The sequence below is a fragment of the Aplidium turbinatum genome, chromosome 18 (assembly GCF_918807975.1).
Source record: "Aplidium turbinatum chromosome 18, kaAplTurb1.1, whole genome shotgun sequence".
Classification (NCBI taxonomy): domain Eukaryota; kingdom Metazoa; phylum Chordata; class Ascidiacea; order Aplousobranchia; family Polyclinidae; genus Aplidium; species Aplidium turbinatum.
Window position 1 is genome coordinate 8083997 of NC_137489.1, and position 23790 is coordinate 8107786.

Here is a 23790-nt window from a genome sequence, read left to right on the forward strand (position 1 = left end):
ACAATAATACTTTGGCAATCCCTCGGTACATTGAGAATGCGACCAACCATGGCACTTTTCACACCTGACCCAATTTTCTCCCGGTCTACTGTTCGAATACGCTCGAAAGACATAGGCCTACAGGTGTTCAATGTTTTTTCTTACAATCAGTAAGCTATCTTAGGTAGGCTAGTTAAGTTTACCTTTAACTTTCTTAACCAGTCTGTACAAAGTCACATGGCATATGTTGTAATCTTTGGCAATTTTTCGAATAGACTCATTTCCAGTGATGGCTTCCTCAGCAGCACGTTTTAATACAGCAGGTGGAATCTTCCCACGTTCACTTTTTCTTTTATAATTACGCATAATTGTAACAGTTACCAAGTAATCTAGCTCATTTACTGCCAAAGAACATAACACAGCTCTTGTTACATCTTGCCCCAATAGCAGTTAGCCATGAACTGTTCGATATTTCACCAATAAAATGCCACATATTTTTGGTCACCTTTAATTTTTTAAATACCTAAGTAAATGGTTATATCAAAAAAAAAAGACCAGCCCTCTAGCTTACTTTTTCTTGTCGTAGTAACTACAAGTTTATTTTTCTAAAATTTTACTTTCAGTAGGCAAAAAATGCTTTTCGTTATAACTCAACTGTACGGAGAGATATTGAAACGAGGGTTTATCTGTAACTTAGCTACAATACACTTGATAGAGGGCGCAATAGAAAAATACATTTTTCTGTTTAGTTGGGGAGAAAATGATAGTGTTACAACTTGCCCCTGTTACTTTTAGCCCCGGTCTCCCCTACTATTTAACTTATGCTTTTTTATCAATGCTTGCTGGATCAGTGCTCGAAGAAAGTAAGTTGGTGGCTTCACTTGTAGCTTGATTTGTCTTATGTTGCACATTGGATATGGCAATGCTCGTTTGCATGGCAATTTTGTTTATATTTGTAAATAGTTTACTTTATGCGGACTCACGACGTTTCTTTAATTAGCCTTCTACTGTATGTTGCTGTAGTTCTTTTATTTATCAACCATACTGATTGAGCTTTTACGTGGAAACTATGCCAAAAAATGTTCGTTTTACATCGCTTTAACGTTTGGCTGCTTTATTGTGAATGTATCAAGGTGCTCAGAAGAACTCTTGGGATGCAGGTGTCTACATTATTACATCTTGCACTGTTCACATTACCACCCCAACCGTGGACGTCGCTATTATAGTATCTGGACTACAACCCAAACGCTAGGCCTAATTTTGCAAGGCAAACAGGATTGCCATATTGGCGGTTTCAACGCCAAATTTTAGCAACTGGACGTTGCTTTAATACATTTTAAAAATTAAAATATGGCACGGTCGCAAAACCTTAGGTTATGGTAGTAATCATGCTGCTGACAAAATCAGCCCAAAATGCAATATTATGAAAAGCATCATCAAGCTTCGGGAAAAGTTTCCTTTTCAAAGCTGATGTTTTGTAAATAGGCTACTGCGCATTGATAAAACAGAGTTTTTTAAACTAAGTCAAAGTATCCTGCCAAACGCACTAAAAAAACGCTCAAATCTCTAAAATTTGGCTTTAACCCGCTAATATGGCAACCCTGTTTGCCGTCCAATATGAAGTCGAGCGATTGGCTTCCAGTCCAGATGCTATTATAGCGACGTTCACGCCCCAACACTGCATGATTACCAGTACACGAACTGCCTAATCTTCAATCATTGCAATAAATTTGGTGAGCTGATTGACTCGAAGAGTTCGACGCGGATCAAACGCACATGAATATATCTTGACAAAATACCAACAACACCACGGATAAAATGCAAATCCGACTTGTTTCATTTAAATTAAAATTTCCCATCACTGGAAGAATAGAAAGCGATAAAATTTATCAGAGACTGTTCAAATGTTATTTGACCCAACACAAAATCAAAATATGAAGACGGTAGAATTACGCTATCCAGACTGAGACTTTATTCGTTACAAACGCAGTTCCTCTTTCAGTTTGTTTTTAGATCAACTGTTTTCTTTTTGCTCACACTATTTTGATCCAATCTACAGTGAATCGTCCACCAAGTATTATCTCTCAATCGGATCCTGTCGTTTACGTTTACGCGAGAGTTGCAATTGTGTTAACTTGCGTTGCTGATGCCCATCCAGCTGTAAAAAGTCCAAAAGGGTGAGTTTTGTTCAAAATCATTCCTTTTTATAACTACAATTGTTATAGCCTATTCTTAAATAATGGCTGAAGATAGGTTTTCTAAAAACACAGCGATGACATTGAATGTGGGTTTTTAAACAGGATGCCGCGCTCTTAGTCTCTTAGCCAATGCTTAGAAAAGTTTAATGACGTCATCAAATTGTGAAATAGCGATAATGTAAAATAGTGAAATAACTACTATGAATGGTGTCGTCCCTGCTGGGGCTGCTTACCTCTCTAGACTTGCTTAAACAGGACCCAACCTGTAATTGCTGACCGAAGTTGGTTGTTCAGTTCTAAAATATTGCGTTAGGCGAACTGTGTTCCTTGCTAACACAAAGAACAGACAACGATCCATTTTATTGGCTGCACTTTGTATTAACCGTCCTTTGGTATACGGCTCCATCTTTATAGATTGACACTAAAGAGATTCTATACTTCACTGGTGCCTTTGAATCCTTGATACATATTGCGAGAGAGAATAGAATGATTTTATAAGCATAGAAAAGGGGCATATAACATTCCCTTGTAGAAAAGGGTCTTTTCTTTTCGTTATTCATATCCTGTTCATGTTAACAAATAATCTTTATTACTTATTGTTTCAAAAAGTTGACATTGCATTGTGTGATGAAATGTATGACAAAAATTTTGATCTTATACGACTACCATGTAAAATCCATTTACATTTTAATACACGCATGTACACACACAATTAAATTATAAAATTAAAAAAAATCTGTAACTTCATTGCTATGTTTTAAAATATCCATTATATTCCATCCAGAAATGTTTCTGATTTTCATTGCTTAAACTTGTTGAAACGATGTTAAAAAGTTTTTTTCTGGCCACGGTAGGTATTATATTCGGGGTTGGTTAACTCAAAGCATGTTTTGATTACACTGCTTTTCAATATCTCTACGTTCATTAGACACTACGTATAGGAATGACGTGTTGTTCTTATGCAAATAGAGAAGTGTCTGAAGTCCTCTTTGATAGTAGTGCTCGGTCGACCATTATGTAAGTGTTTTTATTGCCGCTTTTACCTCGCACTACTTACCCTAAAATCACAACAATGTAAATTAAAAAAGAATATCTCTACCCAAGTTCAAACAGCCGTGACCTTAGTGTAATCTTATGCCTTGTTGAACAGTCAAAAAGCCAAGTTTTCGGGACAACAGTCTTTTTCACTTTCTTCGCTTTTTACTTCATTGTAGCTCACTTGAGCTGGTTTGTTGATTATCCTGCGTAATTAAAATTTAGATGATATCAGAGATGTAGTTAACAGCGGCGAGAAAAAGACTAAAAAACCACGCAAGCTAAATGCTGTAACTAAGTAGGAAAAATCGCATTTTTTTCTATCTAGAAATATTGCATAAAAACTGTTTCATTTAATTTTGTTTCGAACACCTTAACCCAGTGCTTTTCAACTCCTGGGTCGCGACCCAAAACTGGGTCGCCGTTTTATTTGGCTGGGTCGCTGTGTGTAAGATGTGTTGATAAAAGATAATGTCTCTTGAGCAGAGTTAAAACTTTCTTCCAATGTTTTAGTTTTCGTAATTTCCACTGTTCAAACTACGCCGCAGGTTTCACCCGACGATTTTGCCACAAGCTTTTGCGGTGAAGTGTACACAACAGTACACACTAGAGCTAGACTGATTCTGCAAAGTTTTGGAAACAACAACACGAGGGGAATATATCTTTGCCTTGGTCGCTTCAATTATGAATGAAGAGGGATTAGAGTGGGCCTGAAAACTACCAAAGCATTTTTGGGTTTCAAGAGGAGTTTATTGACATTCAGCGCAACAGTGTATTGATGAACTGTTTAAGAAACCCTTGGTCAATTTTGGACAAAAGTCAAGAATGAAAAGACTGTTGTTGGCACGCACGCAGTAAAAGCTCTCCTGCCATATGTTACTACCTCCCCGTGTGAGAGCGGGTTTTCTGCGCTTACTCACATGAAAACAAAGGAGAGAAATTGTCTTCAACCTGAAGATGACATGAGATTGGCACTAAACAAGATAGCTCCTAATTTTGACGAGTTGTTGAAACAATACAAAGTCAAGGCTCACATTAATTAAATTCGACATTTTGTTGTCATGTTTAATCGTGGTATATATAAGTGTGACTCATTGTTTCATGCTTACAAAACGTTGCGCGAAACGTAGTTTTGAAAATTGGGTCGCCAAATCTTCGCTATTAATGTAACCTTAATTTTTGGATCGCCACAAATAAAAGTTGAGAAGCACTGCCTTAACCCATAACAATAACGATTACTGAGCCTTGTCATGTCACTACTAAGATCCCCTGCGTTTTTTCTACGTTTTATTTTCGTTATGCTCTAAGGATAAAACAAAACTCTTTGATTTTCAAAACGAAACATTTTACTAAGAACTACGTTTTACTAGCAACCTTTCTATAGAAACTACTTTCCTACTAAGAACTAGTGAACTAACCTATTTACTTTCATACACAACGAAAACTAATCTGCACCCAAAAGAACCTTGTGTCGCAAGAAAAACGTTTGTTAGATTTCAAAAAATTACTTTTATTTCGAGTTTCTTACTGGGAATCCACAATCCGGGTTGAAGTTTGCGTTGAAATACGATTATATCGTGCGTGAAAATTATCCTAACTTGCCCTTCTATGTACGATTCCCTCCCAGCAAGTTTCTCGATAAACCATTGCTGGAGACGCAACCCGGCTCAGTTCTTACAAACTACATCATTTTATTCTCATTTGTTGATTTAAAATCGAGCAAGAAAACATACCACATAAGGAAGGAGTTACATTTCATTTTGAGCAATTGAAATTTGTCTTTTTGCATTTCCCTTTCAGAACACAACAGCACGTGCTTTGCCAGTTATAGATTTCATATCTTGACTGCAGTTTAGCTTTTCTGTCTCTTCATTAGCCTGAATGTAAGCCTCCATGTTGTCAATCCGTGTGTAATACGTGGTTTCTCGGTTTAAGTGACATGTTCCTCTTCTTCAACGTTGGTCAATATTTTGTTTTATTCATTTCCATTCACTAAATTTCAAACTTTAGGTACAAGTGGACGAAGAACGGTCAACCGCTAGATGTCGCAAGCGAAACAGAAAATCTTCCAACCCCAACCGTTGCAATGTCAGAAAAAGTGGGCACCATAAGATTCAGGTGAACACATTTTAAGCTTAGTCTGATTCCAAATACTTTTAGAATTAATTGAGAAAGCCTTTTATGAAGTTAAAGTTTGAGTGTCTATGATAAACCTTTTGTAGAGACTAAACTTACAGACCGAAGCCAAGAATAAACTTCAAGAGTTTCCACTTTTAAATTAAACTTTTTTTGCTGACCTGACGATATGTAAGGCAATCACTAATCTGCATTGGTCTTTTAGTTGTAAGCCTAAGTGCTTTCAGCACTTATTATCTTCATAACGTTGTGGGGGAAGCAAAGGCAATGGAAACCTTCTCTGCGAAAGATTTGTATCAGCAATTTACTGTTTTATGACAGGGGAAGCGAAAAGTTGAACGAAGACGATCTTAAACAACATGAAGGTGTTTATCAGTGCTTTGCTACCAACCAGCGTGGCACTGCCATGTCCAACAACATCACAGTTAAAGTGGCAGGTAAGCTTATTAAAATTTCGCTCAGACTAGTCGAAATTTATTTCATGTTTGATATGAGTTATTTTTTATGTCGATGTATTTTCTATTCTATTCAAATATTTTCTATTCAACTGACATCAAAATGTTTTTATGAGTATAAAATTCTGTTGATTTGAAGGAGGTTTGATCTTTCCTGTCGAAGCAATTGCAAGAATAATAAAGTAGCTTGAACCTTATATATTCAATCGCCATCTCCGCTTGCAGCAGATTGCATAAAATGAACATGAGTTATCTGTTTCCATGAGTCGCGGTTTTTAGCTAGTTCGCCCTGTGTCATCAAATTAAGTTCGGTCCATGCCTGGATGTTGTCATGCCATCGTCTTGGCGGTCTGCCTCTTTTTCTCTTTCCGTTAACTTTACCTTCCATGCAGATTTTGCTGACTCAGCATTTTGATCTTTTAGCATATGGCCAAAAAGTTTTAGAATTTTTGGTTTTATTACTGCTGCAATTGGGTGTAGCTCCGTTACAGTCAATAGGTCTGTTTTCATGTGGTCTAGTAGACTTTTGTTGGTCATGCTTCTCATGATGTAATTTTAGAAAGTTGTGAGTTTTTTTCATTGCTGCGAAGGTCTAATTTACACATTCTAGACTGTATAGTACGACTGGTAAAACGTAAGTGTTGAAAAGTTTTGATTTTAGTTTGATTGGGAGTGTACTGGAGGTTAAGAATTTTTTTTTCTTTTTATTCTTAGCTTGAACCTTACACTTGTTTATTCATTAGTGGGGATTTTAAAAATGGCTTAGCCTAAACATTTTAATCTTTTGCATGTAGCCAAGATTTTTTGAAAACATGGAGGAACTATTGGATCTAGGTTGCAGTAGCTCTTGAGTATTTTTTTAATAATAGTCGTTTTTTTATCACTGATACGATTTATTCACGTTTGCCTCACTACATTATATTTATAGCTTTGGGAGAGATAATTCTGGAACACCATAGACGGATGATTGATAACAATTTGATAGGATCGAATTGTATAATTCATTCGTTAGTTTTATGCATTATTTTAAAATTATACAATGCAACCCTATCAAGTTGTTAGCAATTATATGTCTACATTAGATTTGGAGATTAAAAAGTACGATTTTGCAGTCGAAATGTTTACCAGTGGCATAAAAACGAAAACAAGATGGAATCGTTTGTGTTAAATAACATGTTTCTATTATGCAAAGTTTTCTTAAGTTGTAGTTGTTTTTCGCGACTGATTTCAGCTTTTAAAGCTGCTGCCACTTTCAGTGATTCCGTTCCAACCACCTGAAAACATAGACGTCAGAGTGAAGGAAGGTGATTCACTGTCACTGCCATGCAATTACAACACTTCAAATGGCCAAGAAATTACGTGGAAGTCTAAAACCTCTGACAACTTAGTATCAGAACGCATTTCACAGGTAACTTTTTGTCGTATCCAGGCTTTTGCCCTGTGGTTGAAGATTTAGATTAAGTGGACGGGAAGGCAAGGAAGCCAATCTTCGTGTCCACCTTCATCAGGCATGCCTTTAAGTGTCCAAACAAAGACACAGCTACATGCTCTTAGTAGTGTCGAACCAGCGCCCATTCGAGTGCCGTGTGGCGTGTAGTGCTCTCACTACTCAGCTATGTAGCCGGTAATAATAATATTATAGATCACTTTCAGTTTGCTTCTCTGATTATGGATAGTCGTTGACTAGAAAAAAGTATTTGAAACGACAAGAATTTTTGAGTAAAAGTGTTGCACAGTGTTGCAGCAACAAGAAAAAGAAAACATGTAAGATATGCCAAACCAACGCAGGACAAAAGCCATTTTCAGATATTAAGAACTGATGTCTTACCGTACAGGCGTCTGTTAGAAGTTCATTCTATTTCGAATAAATTAGCGTGTTCTATCTGAACAATTTCTTAAATTCTTTAAACAATAAATAATTCAATAGATCTTAAAGCGTATGTGCATCTCTGCATTATCAAAGTATCTTAAAACCGTGATATTAAGCACTTAATCAAACTTTAACTTTAGCAACCGAATGGAATGTTGGTATTTTCAAACGTCGTGGCCAAGTTAGATGACGGATTGGTATTTTGGTGCGTGGTCAAAGACTTGGCGGTTAGAAAATCAACTGATGGACCTCATTATAATCTGGCTGTTGACACAAGTAGGCAGTGGTGAAATGCACTTATTAACAAATATCTGTTTTGAAAGTAATGACTCAATGTCACTACTAAGGCTGTTATAGCAGACGCTTTGTAAAACCATGATGACCTTTTTCACTTCTTTTTTTTAAGTGGAGTTGGTGAGCTAGCTTAGATGGCTGTGGATTTCGTGAGCCATTTGATGCGGTCATTCCTCTGGTCTGATTTGTGTCCACCCATTGTTGTTTTTGGTCAGCCTCATGGTCACTTACCATCTAATTTCATAGCTATGATATTGTTCACTTGGTTATCATCGCTGGGACGCATTGCGTGACTATGCCGGCAGTCGGCACAATTTTCAAAAACAATGTGTTGCTGATATTAGTTACATTTACGCTTATACAACGTAATTGGCAATATCGACATGACGCTTCTGTTTTTTTGAAATGCGTTTGAAACCAAAAAATGTAAAAATAACGATTAATGAATATTTTATGAAGATGTCTTCCTTTTCTTTTGGTTGCTGCACGAGCAGCATTACTTTTTGCATGTTGATACTAGAAAATCTATGAATTGATCGCAATTGAAAAGCTGCGTAATAGTCACACGGTGTGTTTTGGAGAGCTTTTGGTTCCATTGTATGGGCGTGGTTTAATACGCCATCAACCAACTCATTACACGTTTTATATAAATTATAGATTGACAGCGTCTGGCCTCAGATCTCGTTAAGACTTAGATCGCCGAGTTTCACATTGACTTACCCAGCCATCAAATCAGTCGTTTCTTGTATTAATTTAACAAAGTCGTCGTAAGACGTTGAATCAATGCAAAAAAGGACCAATTTGATGACTGGAAAGTAGAGTCAGCTATTGACAGTTTGAAATTTGATGATTGCATCTCGCAGCAAATTATAAGAAAATATTTATAGTACTGTAGTACACCACGAAATACTTTATATCTCTTCTGATTATGGACAAGGTATTTTGACTTGATTGTGATTGAAATCATCTGCCTATTGCGATGAATTTAAACCAGTCATAGTTTTTGCATTCTACAGGCAATCCAGTTGTGAGAAAACCAGTCGAAATTGTGGCACCAAGACTCCAAAATGAAACTATAAAAGTTCTAAGAGGCCAAGAGGAATTAAAGCTAACCTGCGTGACGACCGGACAGTAAGAAATCAGTTTAGAATTTTCCAAATGAGATTACCTGTGAAATCGGTTGGCACAACATGTTGAAAGTGGTTACCAAAAAATTGAAAATCTTTAGGATATCTGTTTTAATTCATCAATGCACTGTAGTTTTGATCAAAAATGTAGACTACTCAAAATACTTGCAGTCGGAAAAGAAAATACACTCTTATCAAACAATTGTTCCACTGTAAACAGTTTCTGAAAGAGAATCTTGAGAAGTCTCAAATCACAGCCACATCTTAAAAGCGGGATAGTGTATGTGGGTTGTGCTGACGGAAATATTTGATAATTTAGTATAGGCTACCGTACATTATATGCTGTGAAGAAAAGTCGCCTAAATTTAGTTAGTTTTCCACCATTGCATTAACAAATTAAGTTGTTGTGATATTTGACTGTTTTTTTGGCTAATTAAAGATAGCGTTTAAGTTTAAAATTTTAAGCAAATCGGACAACGCCGTTGCTAAATGCGCCCTTTTCTCGGCAGTAAGTTTGCATGTCGTAATTCTAGAAATTTATATTCCAAACCTATCTAAATATTGCTTGTTTTCCAATAATAAACCTTTCGTTACTCCTCAGACCAACTCCAACAGTTCGTTGGGAAGTTGTATCCGGAAACTGGCCCGAGCGCCGCATCTCAGTGAAATACTTTGGACACACGGTGGTTATTTCTAACGTAACTCTTCAAGATGAGAGGGTTTACAGGTAACACTACTACTTTATAATCACAATTGTATATTATTCTTTTAAAGGAACATAAATATATGAGTTTGATTAAACTTAGTTTGGTTTGCATCAAATAATTCCATCATCAGCTTTCATTCTTACAAACTATTCATAATTTTCCAGGTGCATTGCTAACAACAGCTTAACAGACGTGGTTACAAAGACTATCTCAGTAACAGTCGACGCTAAGCCTTACTTTCCCATAGAAGCCAACAGATTACATAACGTAACAAAAGAGCCGGGAGGAAATGCAACTATTAGATGCAAGCCAGAGGGCATACCAGCCCCCACAATAGAATGGAGAGTCAATGGCATACCCATACAAAGTAAGTAGTTTCAGTGTTGCCTAAGTCATTTCGTCGTGTTTTGTTTAAATGTAGGCCTACCTTTTTTCTAACAAGTTCTTTGTTGCATCGTTTTGAAATGCAAATTTCTTCAAGTATGGTGACAAAATAAAAAAATAAAAAAAACTTAGCCTAAGCTTGAAAAAACATGTTGCAAATGTAGTCTAATTAGAATCAATTTATATGCCAGAATCATTGGGTTAAACGTAAGTTGTTACATTGATCCATTGCCGAGCAAGTTTGTCCAGTGTCAAACAAGAATTTTTGTAGTTTTTCAAACTTTTGCATAGTTGTCGTCGAATAAAATTGATAAATATTTGACATGAATGAATCACATGACTAAATTAGGCAGTTGTGGTTAGCCCTCATTCACAAATTGAACTTTTTTGCAGTTTACCTTCAAAACTGTGTAAAGCCGTACAAGTTTATGCATTGATCAAGCGATTGAATATGATTCTTAGCTTTTTGTATCACACCTTGGCGGTCTATCAGAGTCACGATCATATTCATGTACCTGACTTAACTGTATCAATTTTCAGATGTGCCTCCAATGGCAAATAGGGAGGTACATCCAAACAAAATCAAGTTTAAGAATTTACTAAAAAACGAATCAGCAGTGTACCAGTGCATATCCCACAACAAATATGGCTCTGACATCCAGCAAGCCTATGTCAACGTATTAAGTGAGTATTAATAGATGCCGCATGGTGTCTAGTCATAATTACTCAGAGAATGATACCGGTAGCTTAAATCTCCAAAATTTTATGTGAAATGTGAACTACTTAGCACTTTGTGAAATTGGTGTAAAATTGAAGAAATGAAATTAGAGAAAGTTTTTCGGTCGTGCCAATTCCACACCTCAGCGGTCAGAAAAATGATAGGCTTATTCTTCGTAAATCTATAGTAAGAAAATCATCATTTACTATTGAAAGTTCACATTCTCACAGCTTGGAAGCCAGTCGTTTTGAAGGGTCATCAGTTGCACTACCGACAAGTGGAAGGTGCAGATGTTGAATTAAAATGTCGTGTCTTTGGATCTCCACCTCCTTCTATAAGATGGTTAAGAGACGGAAATGACGTCATTCGTAAAGAAAGGTTTTGTTCATTACATTGTTCTGGCAAAGTTTGCATTTTAACGTTAGAACGAAGAAATGTCGAAAAAAGCATAGAAAGTCAAACTTCCTCTAATGTAGTTAAAGATTTTTTTACTATTGCTTTTGCAAGCTGTAAAAGTATAAAGATAAATTCTTTGGGCAAATAATCTTGATGAAAATCCAATCTTTTTCTGTAGCAATCACTAGAGAACAGTTGAGATAAAACGTCGTGCTTTGATGTTAGCCTCATCATTTCTTAGAATAAGGTTCTAAAGCCGACACAATTCCAAATAACAATGTTGCTACCATCCGTTAGTAACTTGTAGGCTGCATAGGAGAGTGGGGAAGAGACGTTATAAGGCACTCGAAAGGGCGCCGGTTCGACACCGCTCAAAAGCATGCGGCTATGTCTTTGGCAGGACAGTTAAAAAGACGACGATGGACACAAAGATAGGCTTTTTTGCCTTTCCGTCCGCTTCGTTCTTATCTTCAACCACTGGGTGTAAGCCTGGATACGACAAAAAATTGCTTCGTTGATGTTACATAGTTTTATGTATACCGGCGTCGTTACCATGCTTTAACTTGGTTATTTTAAGCTAACCAACAACAATGTTGCTTAATATGTATCTTACATATTCCCATTAAGCTTACTGTATGTCATTTACTTTGAAATTTTTCGGCAGGTATAGTACACAGAAGCACAAGTATTTGCAAATAGAAGATTTAATCCATGATGACGGTGGCATGTACAAATGTGATGCAACCAATCCGTATGGAAATGATTTCGTAAATATTACGTTAGAAGTTCTAAATAAAACTGCTATACGATCTACTGGGGAAAATGTGGTAAAAGTGGGGCAAAAGATACGTTTAACCGTTCAGGTATGTGATGTAATTTCTCCACGTTTTGATCTTTTGATTTTTTACAAAAATATATGATTTATTAGGTTAAGTTAAAATGCATCAGTCATAATTTGGTATATCTCTCATATTATGTGTGCAATCGAGAAAAAAACGTATAAACCATTTAGTTAAACTTCAAATTCAGTCTCCAGCTTCAATTTTTAAAACTCAACTTCTTGACCTTTAAAATGTTGAGTCTAGGACTGCAGGCTGTCCGCGAATCCTATTTTTATCACCCACTGTCAGTCAGTAGAATAATTTTTCTTGTAAACCTTTTGTTTAAACTAAAAACAAATACATAAAAGTTTAAATCTTTTCTTCATTCCGTGGTGTCTTCATACATTGTTTGTTATCTTTAGATTACTATCGATCGTGACATGCCAGGTGATTACAATGTAGTATGGTCAAAAGGCAATGAAGAATTGCAAAATGGGAACAATTTTGTGATGCCGAAAGCAGATTTTAGCCATGCAGGGATTTACACAGCCTCGGTGTCAACTGAAATTGATAAAGCAGAAGTCAACATCACTTTGACTGTTATTGGTGAGTTTCTCAAAACGTGTTTGTACATCCGGGCCGCAATTGATAGAAGTAATAGGCGTCATTTTACCCTATCAAGCTAAATGTAGGTGTTCTCCCTTCTACAGCATTTACATAAGTTTGTGTGAAAAATTGCAGCACCATGTTAATTATTTAAAGACTTGTCGGTTTTTTTGAGCTAGTCTCGCCTTACGTCTCGTCTTAGCATAAGCTGTTACTTTCACCCATTCGTGTACCCAAGGCATCATGTACCGTTTTGACTCTTTAATTCAATGGACTCTTCTTAACACTATTGCAAGATACACTACTCGTTAATTTAAAATTTTGCGACTTGTGTCTCTGCATTTCTTCATGTGCTTCATAATCATCATGTGGACTTCGTATTTTGTGTGAGTACGATGTCTTGGTTCAGCAATGACATCCGATGGCGCTTTCAATCCTTTTGTACAATTTACAATGTTTTCCAAACGTTATCTTGATCAATAATCATCTTCAACTGTATCAACTGTAGTGCTACAATATAAATTTAATTTCGACAGCTAATGCGCTTGATAAGCAAAGTGGCAGTCTATGATTTGCAAGACAATGTAAGATAAGAAATAACGTTCAGTAACAACTGTTTTCTTTTTCAAATTAGAAAGCCGATATATCGGTTTAAAAAATAGGTTGCTTTTTACGAATGGAAATTTGAGTGTGTGTAAGAATTTGTATTTGTGAGGTTGATATTTTTTTTTATAAAGATATATTTTCAGACAAGCCGTCGCCCCCACAAGACTTTACTTTTACCGAGAGCAATGATGATCCTTTGACAGTGATCTTTAAGTGGGAGGCTGGTTTTGATAACTTTTCTCCAATTACAGGTGAAACGATTAAATATCTTCACATGTAACAAATAGGCTACGAAATGAAATTTTATAAGGTTTTTTTTTTCTATCTTATGTCCATTATAGACTGCTTCTACTGGTATTATTTTGTAGTATAGGCCTTTTTAATCTAATGCTTCACTCACATGCAGCCTTTTCTACATGCCTAATTGCCTAATGCTCACAAAGGCAGGCTAAGAATTCAATCGTGTGGTATCGCAAGGCAGTCGAGACCTTTTGTAGTTTGACTTAGTGGTGATGATATTCATAGATTGCGTGTACAAAATTTTTAATACAGCCTACTCTACATTACAATACATACATATGGCAGTACTGCGAAACGAAGATTGTAGTTCACAGTCATTTGCAGGTTTTCCTATGGCTAAAAAGTCCGATGCGTGACTGGCTGGCGCGGCCGCAACAATAGCATGTAAATTACAACACATAAAGTTAATTTCATAACAACCTCAAAAGTGTTGATAATATTAATTTATCAATATCTTTACTGGTTGAAAAAAGAAAAACCATTTATTAGATTACAGAATTGAATTTGAAGAAGACACCTACCAGCCTGGGAGATGGCAAATACTGAAAGATGCCATCAACGGGTCTGCAGATAGCGAGAAAGTTCTTTTATCACCTGGTGTAAACTATCAGTTTAGGGCCAGGGCTCGAAATTTGGTTGGATTTAGTCAAAGACCGACCGTGTCAACTAGAAGATATAAGACCCCTGATGCACGTGAGTAGGCCAAGTTTCTCAAAACAGAACCGTTCAAAACTAAACTAGCCTGCTTCGTTTGGACTAAAAACTTCTTCTTGTAATGGTTTTCTTTCGAGATGTAAGTAGTTTCGTTTTGATATCAATTCAAAGCGAAAACAAAATTTACAAAACGAACGCGAGAGAATTTCCGAACGTAAGGTAAGGTCTGTTTTAATCAAAAAGGGTTAGGTCCATTTTTAGGCTAAGTTGATGATAAAAAATTTCTTGAATTGATATTTCAGTTCCAAGTAATCCAACTGGAATTAAATGTAAAGGAACATTACCTGGAAAAATTATGATGACTTGGCATAGCGTTCCTTATCTTCGTCGAAATGCCCCTGGCTTTGGGTATTTGGTGAGGTGAGATTAGTTTATGTTTTCTTTGTAAGACGAGTAGGACAAAGCACAAATGCGGTCACAAAAACAATCGTACTTGGTGAATCAGCACGGGCTCCAGGTCGAGGTTCGGTTTCGATAATCTTCATTTCGCATGTTTATGAGGCTACTTGTAGGGGGGACCGCGTGAAAGTGACTGCTCTTCCAAATGACGCCTTGCGTATCTTGACAGGATGTCTGCGACCAACACCATAGGACAATCTCCCTGTCCTTGCAGGCATTCAACAGCTGAGTTTTGTCGTGAAGAAGCCATCCTGTCTCCTTCTCGCCGCTCTGCGAACCCCAACCACTTGCTCCACTCAAGTCTCTACGAGTCTGTGAACGAGCAACCCCGGCGACTGAAATCGAGACACCCATTTGTATGTGCCGCAAAACTCCTGATGAAAACCGCTGGGCCAATCCATCAGTGTGGCTATCTGGGAGGACCACCAATGCTCGGAGTGGAAGAAGAACTCCTCAAATCTCCAAAGTTTTATTGAAACCGGCCCCCACCCAACCGGAATGTATTTGTCAAGGAAGGCCTGGGTGCGGCTCAAACGCCTGCGCACTGGTGTCGGACTATTCCGCTCCAAAATGCACAAATAGGGGATGGCTCCATTCACAATCTGTAAGTGTGGCAAGGCAGAACAAACCGCTTGCCACTCATTTCAGCTCCTTCAGAATATTTTAACTTCTGCAGTTTATTTATGACGATTATTTCTCTTGGTTAAGGATACATAGGCAAATGTTAGCTCTATGAACTATATTATTGTGCTGCTTTGCAACATTTATTTTCTTGCATAAATTTCAACAAGAATCCAACAATTTTCTTTTTGTCATAAAAACTTTCTTCATCCGGTTCACAATCAGATTAAGCTTACCAAACAACTCGTCATGCTGTGGCGATGCCCAATCAGCTTAATTCATTGACGCAAGGAATGTTTATGCTGAATCGACGAAAAAAGTTGCCTGACCTGAGAAAACTTTTTTGTAATGTTTTGTTTTCGCGGCTGATAATCTTGATTGGCCAGTTAAATACGAAACAACATTTCCTCCGCAAGAGACGGAGGACTCAGGGAGATGTTAAAGTTTTGGCTTCACAATGTGGTTGACAATAATACTATCTATAAATATAGCAAGACTGACAAAAGCAACAGTTTTTTACGTTTGCACTGATTCTCCACATGGAAGGATTGAATAATGTTAAATCGCCAAGCCATGATCTCTGCTACCACTGTTCGCGACACATTCAAACCTGCATAACATGAATACAAGTCAGTCGTGCACTAATGCGCTAGAGGCTGAAATCAACCCTAAAACTTGGACTTTCCTGTAATTTAGTTGCGAATTGTTTACAGATTCAGTTGTACTCAAGCTAGCAAAACCTCTAGCTTTACATTGTTTTAAAGGTTGACGGCGATGGAAAAATTGAAAGAAAGAAACTTTTGTTAGTACTGTATTGACAATTTCTTTTGTTGTAGATTTCGCCCAGGTAATTTGGAAGAAGACTGGACAACGAGAAACGTGTCAGGAGACAGCAGCAACTATGAAATCACCGGTTCTGGTCCTTATGAACCATATGTTGTCAAATTACAAAGCTATAACAATAAAGGAACCGCTAGAAGCGCGACTGAGGCTGTTTATGTATTTACTGGTGAAGGAGGTGTGTGCTTTTCTTTACTTGATAATACCATGTAAGTTTCATAATCCCAGTAGCATTGTAATCTGTCAGCTTGTGACGTTATAAGATTGCAGGCTAGTGTAATTGTGTAAAAGAATTGTTTGCTTTTATTAAGGCCACGTAAACAATTTCATGCTTATAGTTTCATCCAAACATTTTCTTGGCTGCGCTGTAGTGCATTTTCCTGCGTGTTTGCACTATTGTACAGTATATTCAATTCAGTTCAATTCAATTTATTTTTCTTTGTCGGAATGCAAAAGAAATGATGTTGTGAAAAAAAATACAGTAACAAAACCAACGAAAGGAAAAGGTGGCAAAACCTTAATGGTTTAAGACGTGCATGAAAGGATCTAATATTGCGATACATGCATCAATAAATATAGTTAAGCACGGCCACCAAACCTGATACTTTAAAACAAGTTGATGAATTAGTTAAGAATCAGTCGCCTCCTCGTTCCTGGAACAACTGGAGCGCCAATTCTTAAAGCAATGAAAACACGACTGAACCCAACAACATCACAAAAACAAACTAATACACACACACACACACATTGAAATTACGTAACGGACTATCAAAACAAGAACTATTTACAGATTTTATACAGAAATAAAGTGTTTGCAGCAACGATATTAAGTAGCCTATATATTGCAGAACAAATACACAATATATCACCTAGGCTACCTCCCCTTCAATGAACCTATCATTAAAGACTTGTAAACCTTGGCGGCGTCTAGCATAAATCTTTTAGTCTGTACATATTTTCTCCTACAGTTCCCGAGGTTTCACCGTCAGGTGTGAGAACTACAAACTTTGATGCTGACCCTACTAAGATCAAAATCAACTGGAATCCAGTCGATGAATCGCGCGTTCGTGGAGTGGTGCTCGGGTACAATATCACGTATCGCAAGGAGGCCGACAAAAGTAAGTTTCCCGCGTCTATTTCTGCGTTGCAATGCCATGCGCTGTCAATGAATTCTGTTGTAGGCTACTTGATTTTGTGAAAAATGTAGTCAATCACCCACCTAACAACCACTAACTTACTTTTTTTACATTGCTTCAGCGTTATCAGACTTCAAAACGATGTACAAAAGCAATAAAAATTGCATAAAAGTTTCTGTAATAGCATTGAAGTCTATTTTAACACTCTACAGTCTACATCAGGGTTTCCCAAACTGTGGTCGGCGAACCATTGGTGGTCCGCGACGACTGCACAGGTGGTCCGTGGCGATATGACAAGAAATTAAAAAGTCACACATATAAGCTTACGTTGTACAGTACGCACCCTGTCAAAGGTTTAATTGCCGCAAACAAACAAAGTAACAGCATTCATAAATAAACTCAATACAATAGAAAACAAGGACAACTGATAATGTTGTGCATATTATGTTTCCTGTTCTGTGTGACGACATTACCAACAAACCCTTAAAGTAATACAAAGTTGATTTTCTCTGACGTTCATAGACTTCTTAATTAAGTTACTGACGTTAAACAACATTTGGAATTGCTTTCTGCACATTTCAAGGAGTACTTTTTAAAAGAGACATATGAGAATTTTGACAGGATTTTAAACCCTTTTGTTGTTACAAAGACTGGTCTGTCAGGACGCGAAGAAGAAGAATTAGCCGAATTATCATCTGATCGAACTTGCTTAGTTTCAAACAAACAGCTATTGCATCTTTCTGGTTGAGTGTTGTGGTGGAATACCCATTGCTATCGCAAAAGGCAACTAAAATTTTATTGCCATTTGCCACGACCTACATGTGTGAGACAGCATTTTCAGCTCTTACCAACATGAAGACAAAATACAGGTCCACACTTTCCGTGGACCCTGACAAAATTCGGTTTTATTTATTTTTACCTTTGGATTGGGGGTCCGCGAATAAACAGATTTACAAATACTGGTCCGTGGCCCAAAAAAGTTTGGGAAACCCTGCTCTACATGCTGTTCATCTTCTAGGCTTCTTTCACTGCGTTTCTCATTCATTTGTACGATGTTTTTAGGCTGGTCTAATAAACTTGTTGGCGATGTGACATCTGCTACTGTTAAAGACTTGATGCCTGAAACCAAATACATTTTAACTGTTTCCGTATTCAACAAAGCAGGTTTTGGTAAACCGTCTGAACCTATTCCACTGACCACTCTTCGAGGAGGTAAGTGCATTGACTTTGGCAGAAATTTTTACACCTATCACATATCTGAACTACTGCGAGCTAACAAAAACAGAAACGAAAGTAAGAAAAAAAAAAAACAGTAGGCTACGATGAGCAATTGAGCATTCTACATTGATTTTTGTCATCAGTGCTACATCCATGCAGCCTTTGATGAACTAAGTGCTGAGCTCATGTTTATAGGCCTACGCATAAATGCAATACCATATTAGATAAATGCAATACCATATTAGATAAATGCAAACCTTTTAGGTTGAATCATTTTCCGAAATCAAAATAAATGTCTGGCAAAATAGAAGCAAAGTTGAATAGGAGTGATGCGTTTGAAAGAATAACGATTAGTCAAATTGGTTGTTCGTTTACGTTGCGGTAGGTCAAAACCAGATTCGGAATCTTTGAATTGACAGACAGAGTTAATGCCAAAATTTTGGGTCAGTGAAACGAACATTGCGAACCATTAGCCTATCTTATCTAATCTATCAGAGTTGCATGCTTTGATGTCGGCAACTACCTAGACGAGTTTATCAGTTCATCATCAGTAGCTCCATCAGTGCTTTTCACTTTCATTTAACGTCTGCAGATATAATGCAATGAGCACCATTAATAGCCTGCAGTAATTTTAAACCAAACAATGTTGCGTGTAACATTGGCGGTCAGGTCAACTGTAACGGCTGCAAAGCGGAGTCGGCTGCATAGAAGAGATGCTTTACTAGGTGGTCGGTCAACTGGATTACCTACTGTGGGCAACTGGGCATGGGCTGTCTGCATGTAGCCTTGGTACGGCACTCAGAACAGCGCTTGTTCGACACCACTCATGAGCATGTAACTGGGCTATTGATAATAATAATGGTGTTGCAAGCACAGTACTGTTTTTTCACCTTGATAATATTATCAACTATTGTCATGATAATTAATGGTTTGCCTGTAGATGGGCACGAAGATTGGTTTCATTGTTTTCAAGTCTTTTACCACCGGGAAAATTGTGGCCTAGCATGCAGCATAGGTATTTATTTTTTGTAATTTCTCTTTTTAGTACCACCTACTGTTTGAAACGGTGGTTTGGGTGAAACAAAATTAAGTTTTATTTTGTAAACTATGGATTTATTTCAAATAAAACAAACACAACATAAGTTTTCACTTGTTTAAAAAGAAACTTAAAAACCTAATTTGAAATGAAATTTATGCGATGAACTTTTGCGCCGAAATGTATTAAACTTTCGCTAAAAAAAAATACTCCCTGTGTTGTATGGTTGCACACACTTCAGTCTTAATGATGATCAGAAATACTTGGAAGAAAATTAGAGATGGACACCCACTTTCACGTTTATGATGCTTTTAGCGTTTGGAGGTAGGCTACTTCGTTTCGACGTTAAGGCGAACTGAATTTTTTTCATTGGGAAACAAAACAATTTTTCTTTTTCTCTGAAAATCGTAATTTGAAATACGTACGTATACTAAAAGCATATTATGTAGATCTACAGTACTATGAATTTCGAAGTGCCAGAAGTATTACTTTTTAAATCAAAGGGTTGATGTCACACGGCTTGTTCAGTTTATAAAGGATTAGTTTATTGTAATGAACTTGGAATGTCTAAAACTACATTGGTTGTTGTTCTGAAGCATGGTGGCCATGTCTGAGGTACTGTTGGTGGAGAGAATGGTTCAGAAAAGAAGTTATCCCACGTCAGAACACAGACCACTTAAAAGGAAATAGACATTGGTAGGCTATCGTGTTTTTACCCGCAAAGAAAATATTTACTAGCTTACTGAATTAATTATCGACATAAAGGCTGTCACGTTAAACACCACACATTGACTTTAAAAGAATACTTATCCCAAGACTCATAGCTTCTTGACAGTTCATCACTTAAAGAGAGTATGGGAATTAATCTAGGCCTGTTTTGATTCTATGAACTTTACTTTCACAGCAAAGCAAGTTCATTGCGTCTTGAGTCTGAAAACTTATGCAAGCAAATTAATACCCAGTTTAAAATTCCATTGAAACGTGACTCCATTTCATTCTAAACTTGATTGATAATATGCATAGTTGGATACACCATCGCCGTCTCTGCGGGTCAATCGTCTGTTGCGGTTAACTCATCGCAAGCTTTGTTTTTTCATCCGGGTCAGTGCAAAACGTATAAACATAGATGAGGATTAATTGTTGAGGTTTAAAACCGCTCTCGGATTCTGTCGGAAACAACGCAGTCGTATTTTAAACATCCTTTTAATCTTTTTATAAGATGTCAGTTGCTCAATGTATGTGACCTGTAGCTTATTTTACTTGGAATTGGAATATTCGAGTTTAAACGTACTTTGTGAAATTACCATTTTCTCATCGCTTCAACTTGGCCGCGTAACGAACAAACAATAAATCTTGATTGTGCGGCACTGCTGCATGCAATGAAATATATTTCTGTATTTTGTTGCTTTACAACAGCTGAAGTATTTTAGCGACTTTACAAGGGACGATTTCAACAAAACACAATGATGTATAGGTCTACACTAACCCGACTTTGACAATACACTGTGTAAATACAGTCACTTCTCGTATCTTTTTGGGGGGTGGAGCAATACCCCTGGATCCACCACTGGTCTTTTACCAATGGCAAAAAATCATTTTGCGACCATTCATGACTTTTTCTTACATTTGATATTTCTTTACTGCGTTATGAGAGAACGCGATCACTTTTCGTTACGTCTTTTGGTCGGGACATGAAGGACTCAATATAGGCTACGACAGGTGCCACTTTAAACTACTTGCTTTGACCTCACGGTTAGTCAAAGCCAAGTCTCCCAAAAGTGGAGGCCAAACGATCCTCCTCTGAGCAAGGGAATTATTCAGAGTAATAAATAAATTTATGAATATTTGTTGGTGTATTAGTGGTTGCAGTGCTCATAAGATACAATCAAACGTTAACAAGCTTTAACGTTTCGCACACTTTGGCCATGCTCATCCTCAGAGTTAATCATACGCTGCATAATATCAATTTCTAGTAGACCTTCACTGTAGCTACATTTTGGAAAGTTTAGGTTGAACACTTTTACATTTACTCTGAAGATGGTAATTCCATAAAGTAGGAAAATCCAGTGATGTAAAATTTCTTGATACTTTTCCGTGTTTTCCCTCTATTTCATTGCATAAGCAACGATATCGTGCAAAGTAAACAAAGTTTCCGCTAATTCTTATCTTAGCTTTTAAAACGCTGAATTTGCATTAGATTCAAAATGCATTGTTTGTTACGTAACGTTCAGCAATATCAAATGGGCGCAAAGCTCAAACTTATGATCGTATTAAACTTTTTATCAAGAATTGGTGGTTATTTACGCTGTGCTTGCAGGAATGTTTAAATAAACTGACAACCAATTTGCCGTGATATGTCACGATATCACACTTAATCTGTGCGGTTTTTAGCAGTTTTTGTAACAGTTTTAGACGAATATCGCTGTCTGCAATTTGAAACAAAGTAGCATGACTTGACCCAGGCAGCAAATCAACCTATTTTTCTCGTTTGGAAACGTTGAATCAACGTACTGTTAAAAACGGTTGATTAACTGTCTGGAAACTTGTTTTTCCAACACATTGTTTTAACTTATGTTTCCTAGTTCTTTTTTACATTGATTCAATATCTGCAAAGACTGACTCAGTGCAATGAAAAACTCTTCTTCATCTTGTGTCACACGGCGTAGCTCAGAGCATCACGCAAGCTCTTGCTCTATCGTGCAGAGTATCTTGCTTTTAGGTCAGAACATTCGAGGAGATGTTGCAGCGTTTGCTCCTGTCCACATTTACAACTAGTGCTTCCCGAAGAATACCCGCAGTGTCGCATCAACGTTTTACATCTTCCAATACCAGTTTTTAAGCGGTTGAGGCATCGCCAATATTCCAAGGTTCACGCTTTCCCGGAGGAAGGCCTTTTGTGGGAGAAAGCTCCTTATTGGCCGGTGTCAGCTCGGTTGCCAGCTCCTCCTTCCACAGTTGGACCAGCACATTGGCGGCGACCTGATCTTGACCCAGTGGGACAACTGAAGCAAGGAAACTTTTTCTTGACTTCAGTCGCCCGCGTGCTGGGGTTTGGCCATATAGTGGGTGTCTCAAATCGATGTCCTGACCAGATGTTTCTTTTCTTTCATCTCAATAAATTTCTTGTATTTAGTTTGAAACATATCTTCGTTGTAGGCCTATATTTGTTCAAGCAAGATCTAGGTTAAACAGAATTGAACGACCAATAGACTAAAGGAAAGTTTTGTCCCATAATAAATACAGCTAGTTTACACAACAAATATATCAAAATAGAACTTATTAACAGAGTTTACACCACAAATAAGCTAAGAAAAGATGTAAGTTTAATGTGTAGGCCTGTAGGGTAATGCTCGACTGTAGCCTAGCTTCTTAAACCTCAAACATGTTTTATACTGAAAACTTGACCTTTGACTTGAAAATTTGACCTTTACTCTAAGTGTAGGGTACTGCTGTATGAAATGCTTCGCCGGATACTTTCTTGCTAAATGCAACATGTTCACTTTTGAGACACCGTTCTGCGCCAAAATAGCATGAAACGCCAAAATCTATGTCTAAAGTCCCCAGTGACTGCATTGTGAACGTTATAGCTTACTAGGCAACATTTTATTTTTCAATAAACAGTTAAACTAAAAACAAAACCTTTATCAGATGATGTAGCCTACTGTTAATTTTGTCTCAGCTCCTGGTGAAGGGAATATAACCGTCACTGCTGAAGCAAGAGAAGCCAAAGTGACGTGGTGCCCAGCCGATGGTTTGCCAGCTGAGACGATTTCAGTCCAATACAAGAAAGACGAAGGTTAAATTTCAATTTCGTTGGCATTTGCTATTACTTTTCGTTGAGTTTCAGCTATTCTTGCAATCCAACGTTATATTACATAGAATTCACCGAATGTCCGCGCCAGGGGCGCCGGAACGATTTTTGACTGGGGGGGCAAGATTACGAAAAAAGGGCACTTTTTTTACTAAAAGGCAATTTTTTTTCAAGTTTTAAGATAAGATATAGCGATAATGCTAATCTATCAGCTCACTATGTATTGAGTAATGATAGCCTACAAGTGTCCAGTATACAAAGAAGGGCATCATGCTATGTTATAATGATGTAACCTACTGTCAAGCCTTAAAGCAGCCGGTGGCCATGGCCGCTAAGTAGTGCTTGAATGACCACCGGTGCTACCTCCTCAATCGGCCAAGTTT

At 37.4% G+C, this 23790-nt stretch overlaps 1 protein-coding gene across 2 annotated transcripts in view; it reads left to right on the forward strand.

Annotated features, from left to right (window-relative positions):
- The window catches only part of LOC145787812 (neuronal cell adhesion molecule-like), a 50738-nt gene that overhangs the window by 5644 nt on the left and 21304 nt on the right, over window positions 1-23790 (forward strand). For both annotated transcript variants that reach the window (XM_082599642.1, XM_082599643.1), the window contains exons 2-20: window positions 2039-2156; window positions 5223-5330; window positions 5670-5785; window positions 7060-7211; window positions 7814-7949; window positions 8984-9098; window positions 9696-9821; window positions 9966-10168; window positions 10726-10869; window positions 11134-11281; window positions 11964-12162; window positions 12543-12726; window positions 13476-13583; window positions 14122-14325; window positions 14589-14706; window positions 16203-16384; window positions 17175-17324; window positions 18405-18554; window positions 23276-23392. In XM_082599642.1, the coding sequence (XP_082455768.1) occupies window positions 2039-2156; window positions 5223-5330; window positions 5670-5785; window positions 7060-7211; window positions 7814-7949; window positions 8984-9098; window positions 9696-9821; window positions 9966-10168; window positions 10726-10869; window positions 11134-11281; window positions 11964-12162; window positions 12543-12726; window positions 13476-13583; window positions 14122-14325; window positions 14589-14706; window positions 16203-16384; window positions 17175-17324; window positions 18405-18554; window positions 23276-23392 (2778 nt within the window). The remainder of the gene's footprint in view (window positions 1-2038; window positions 2157-5222; window positions 5331-5669; window positions 5786-7059; window positions 7212-7813; window positions 7950-8983; window positions 9099-9695; window positions 9822-9965; window positions 10169-10725; window positions 10870-11133; window positions 11282-11963; window positions 12163-12542; window positions 12727-13475; window positions 13584-14121; window positions 14326-14588; window positions 14707-16202; window positions 16385-17174; window positions 17325-18404; window positions 18555-23275; window positions 23393-23790) is intronic.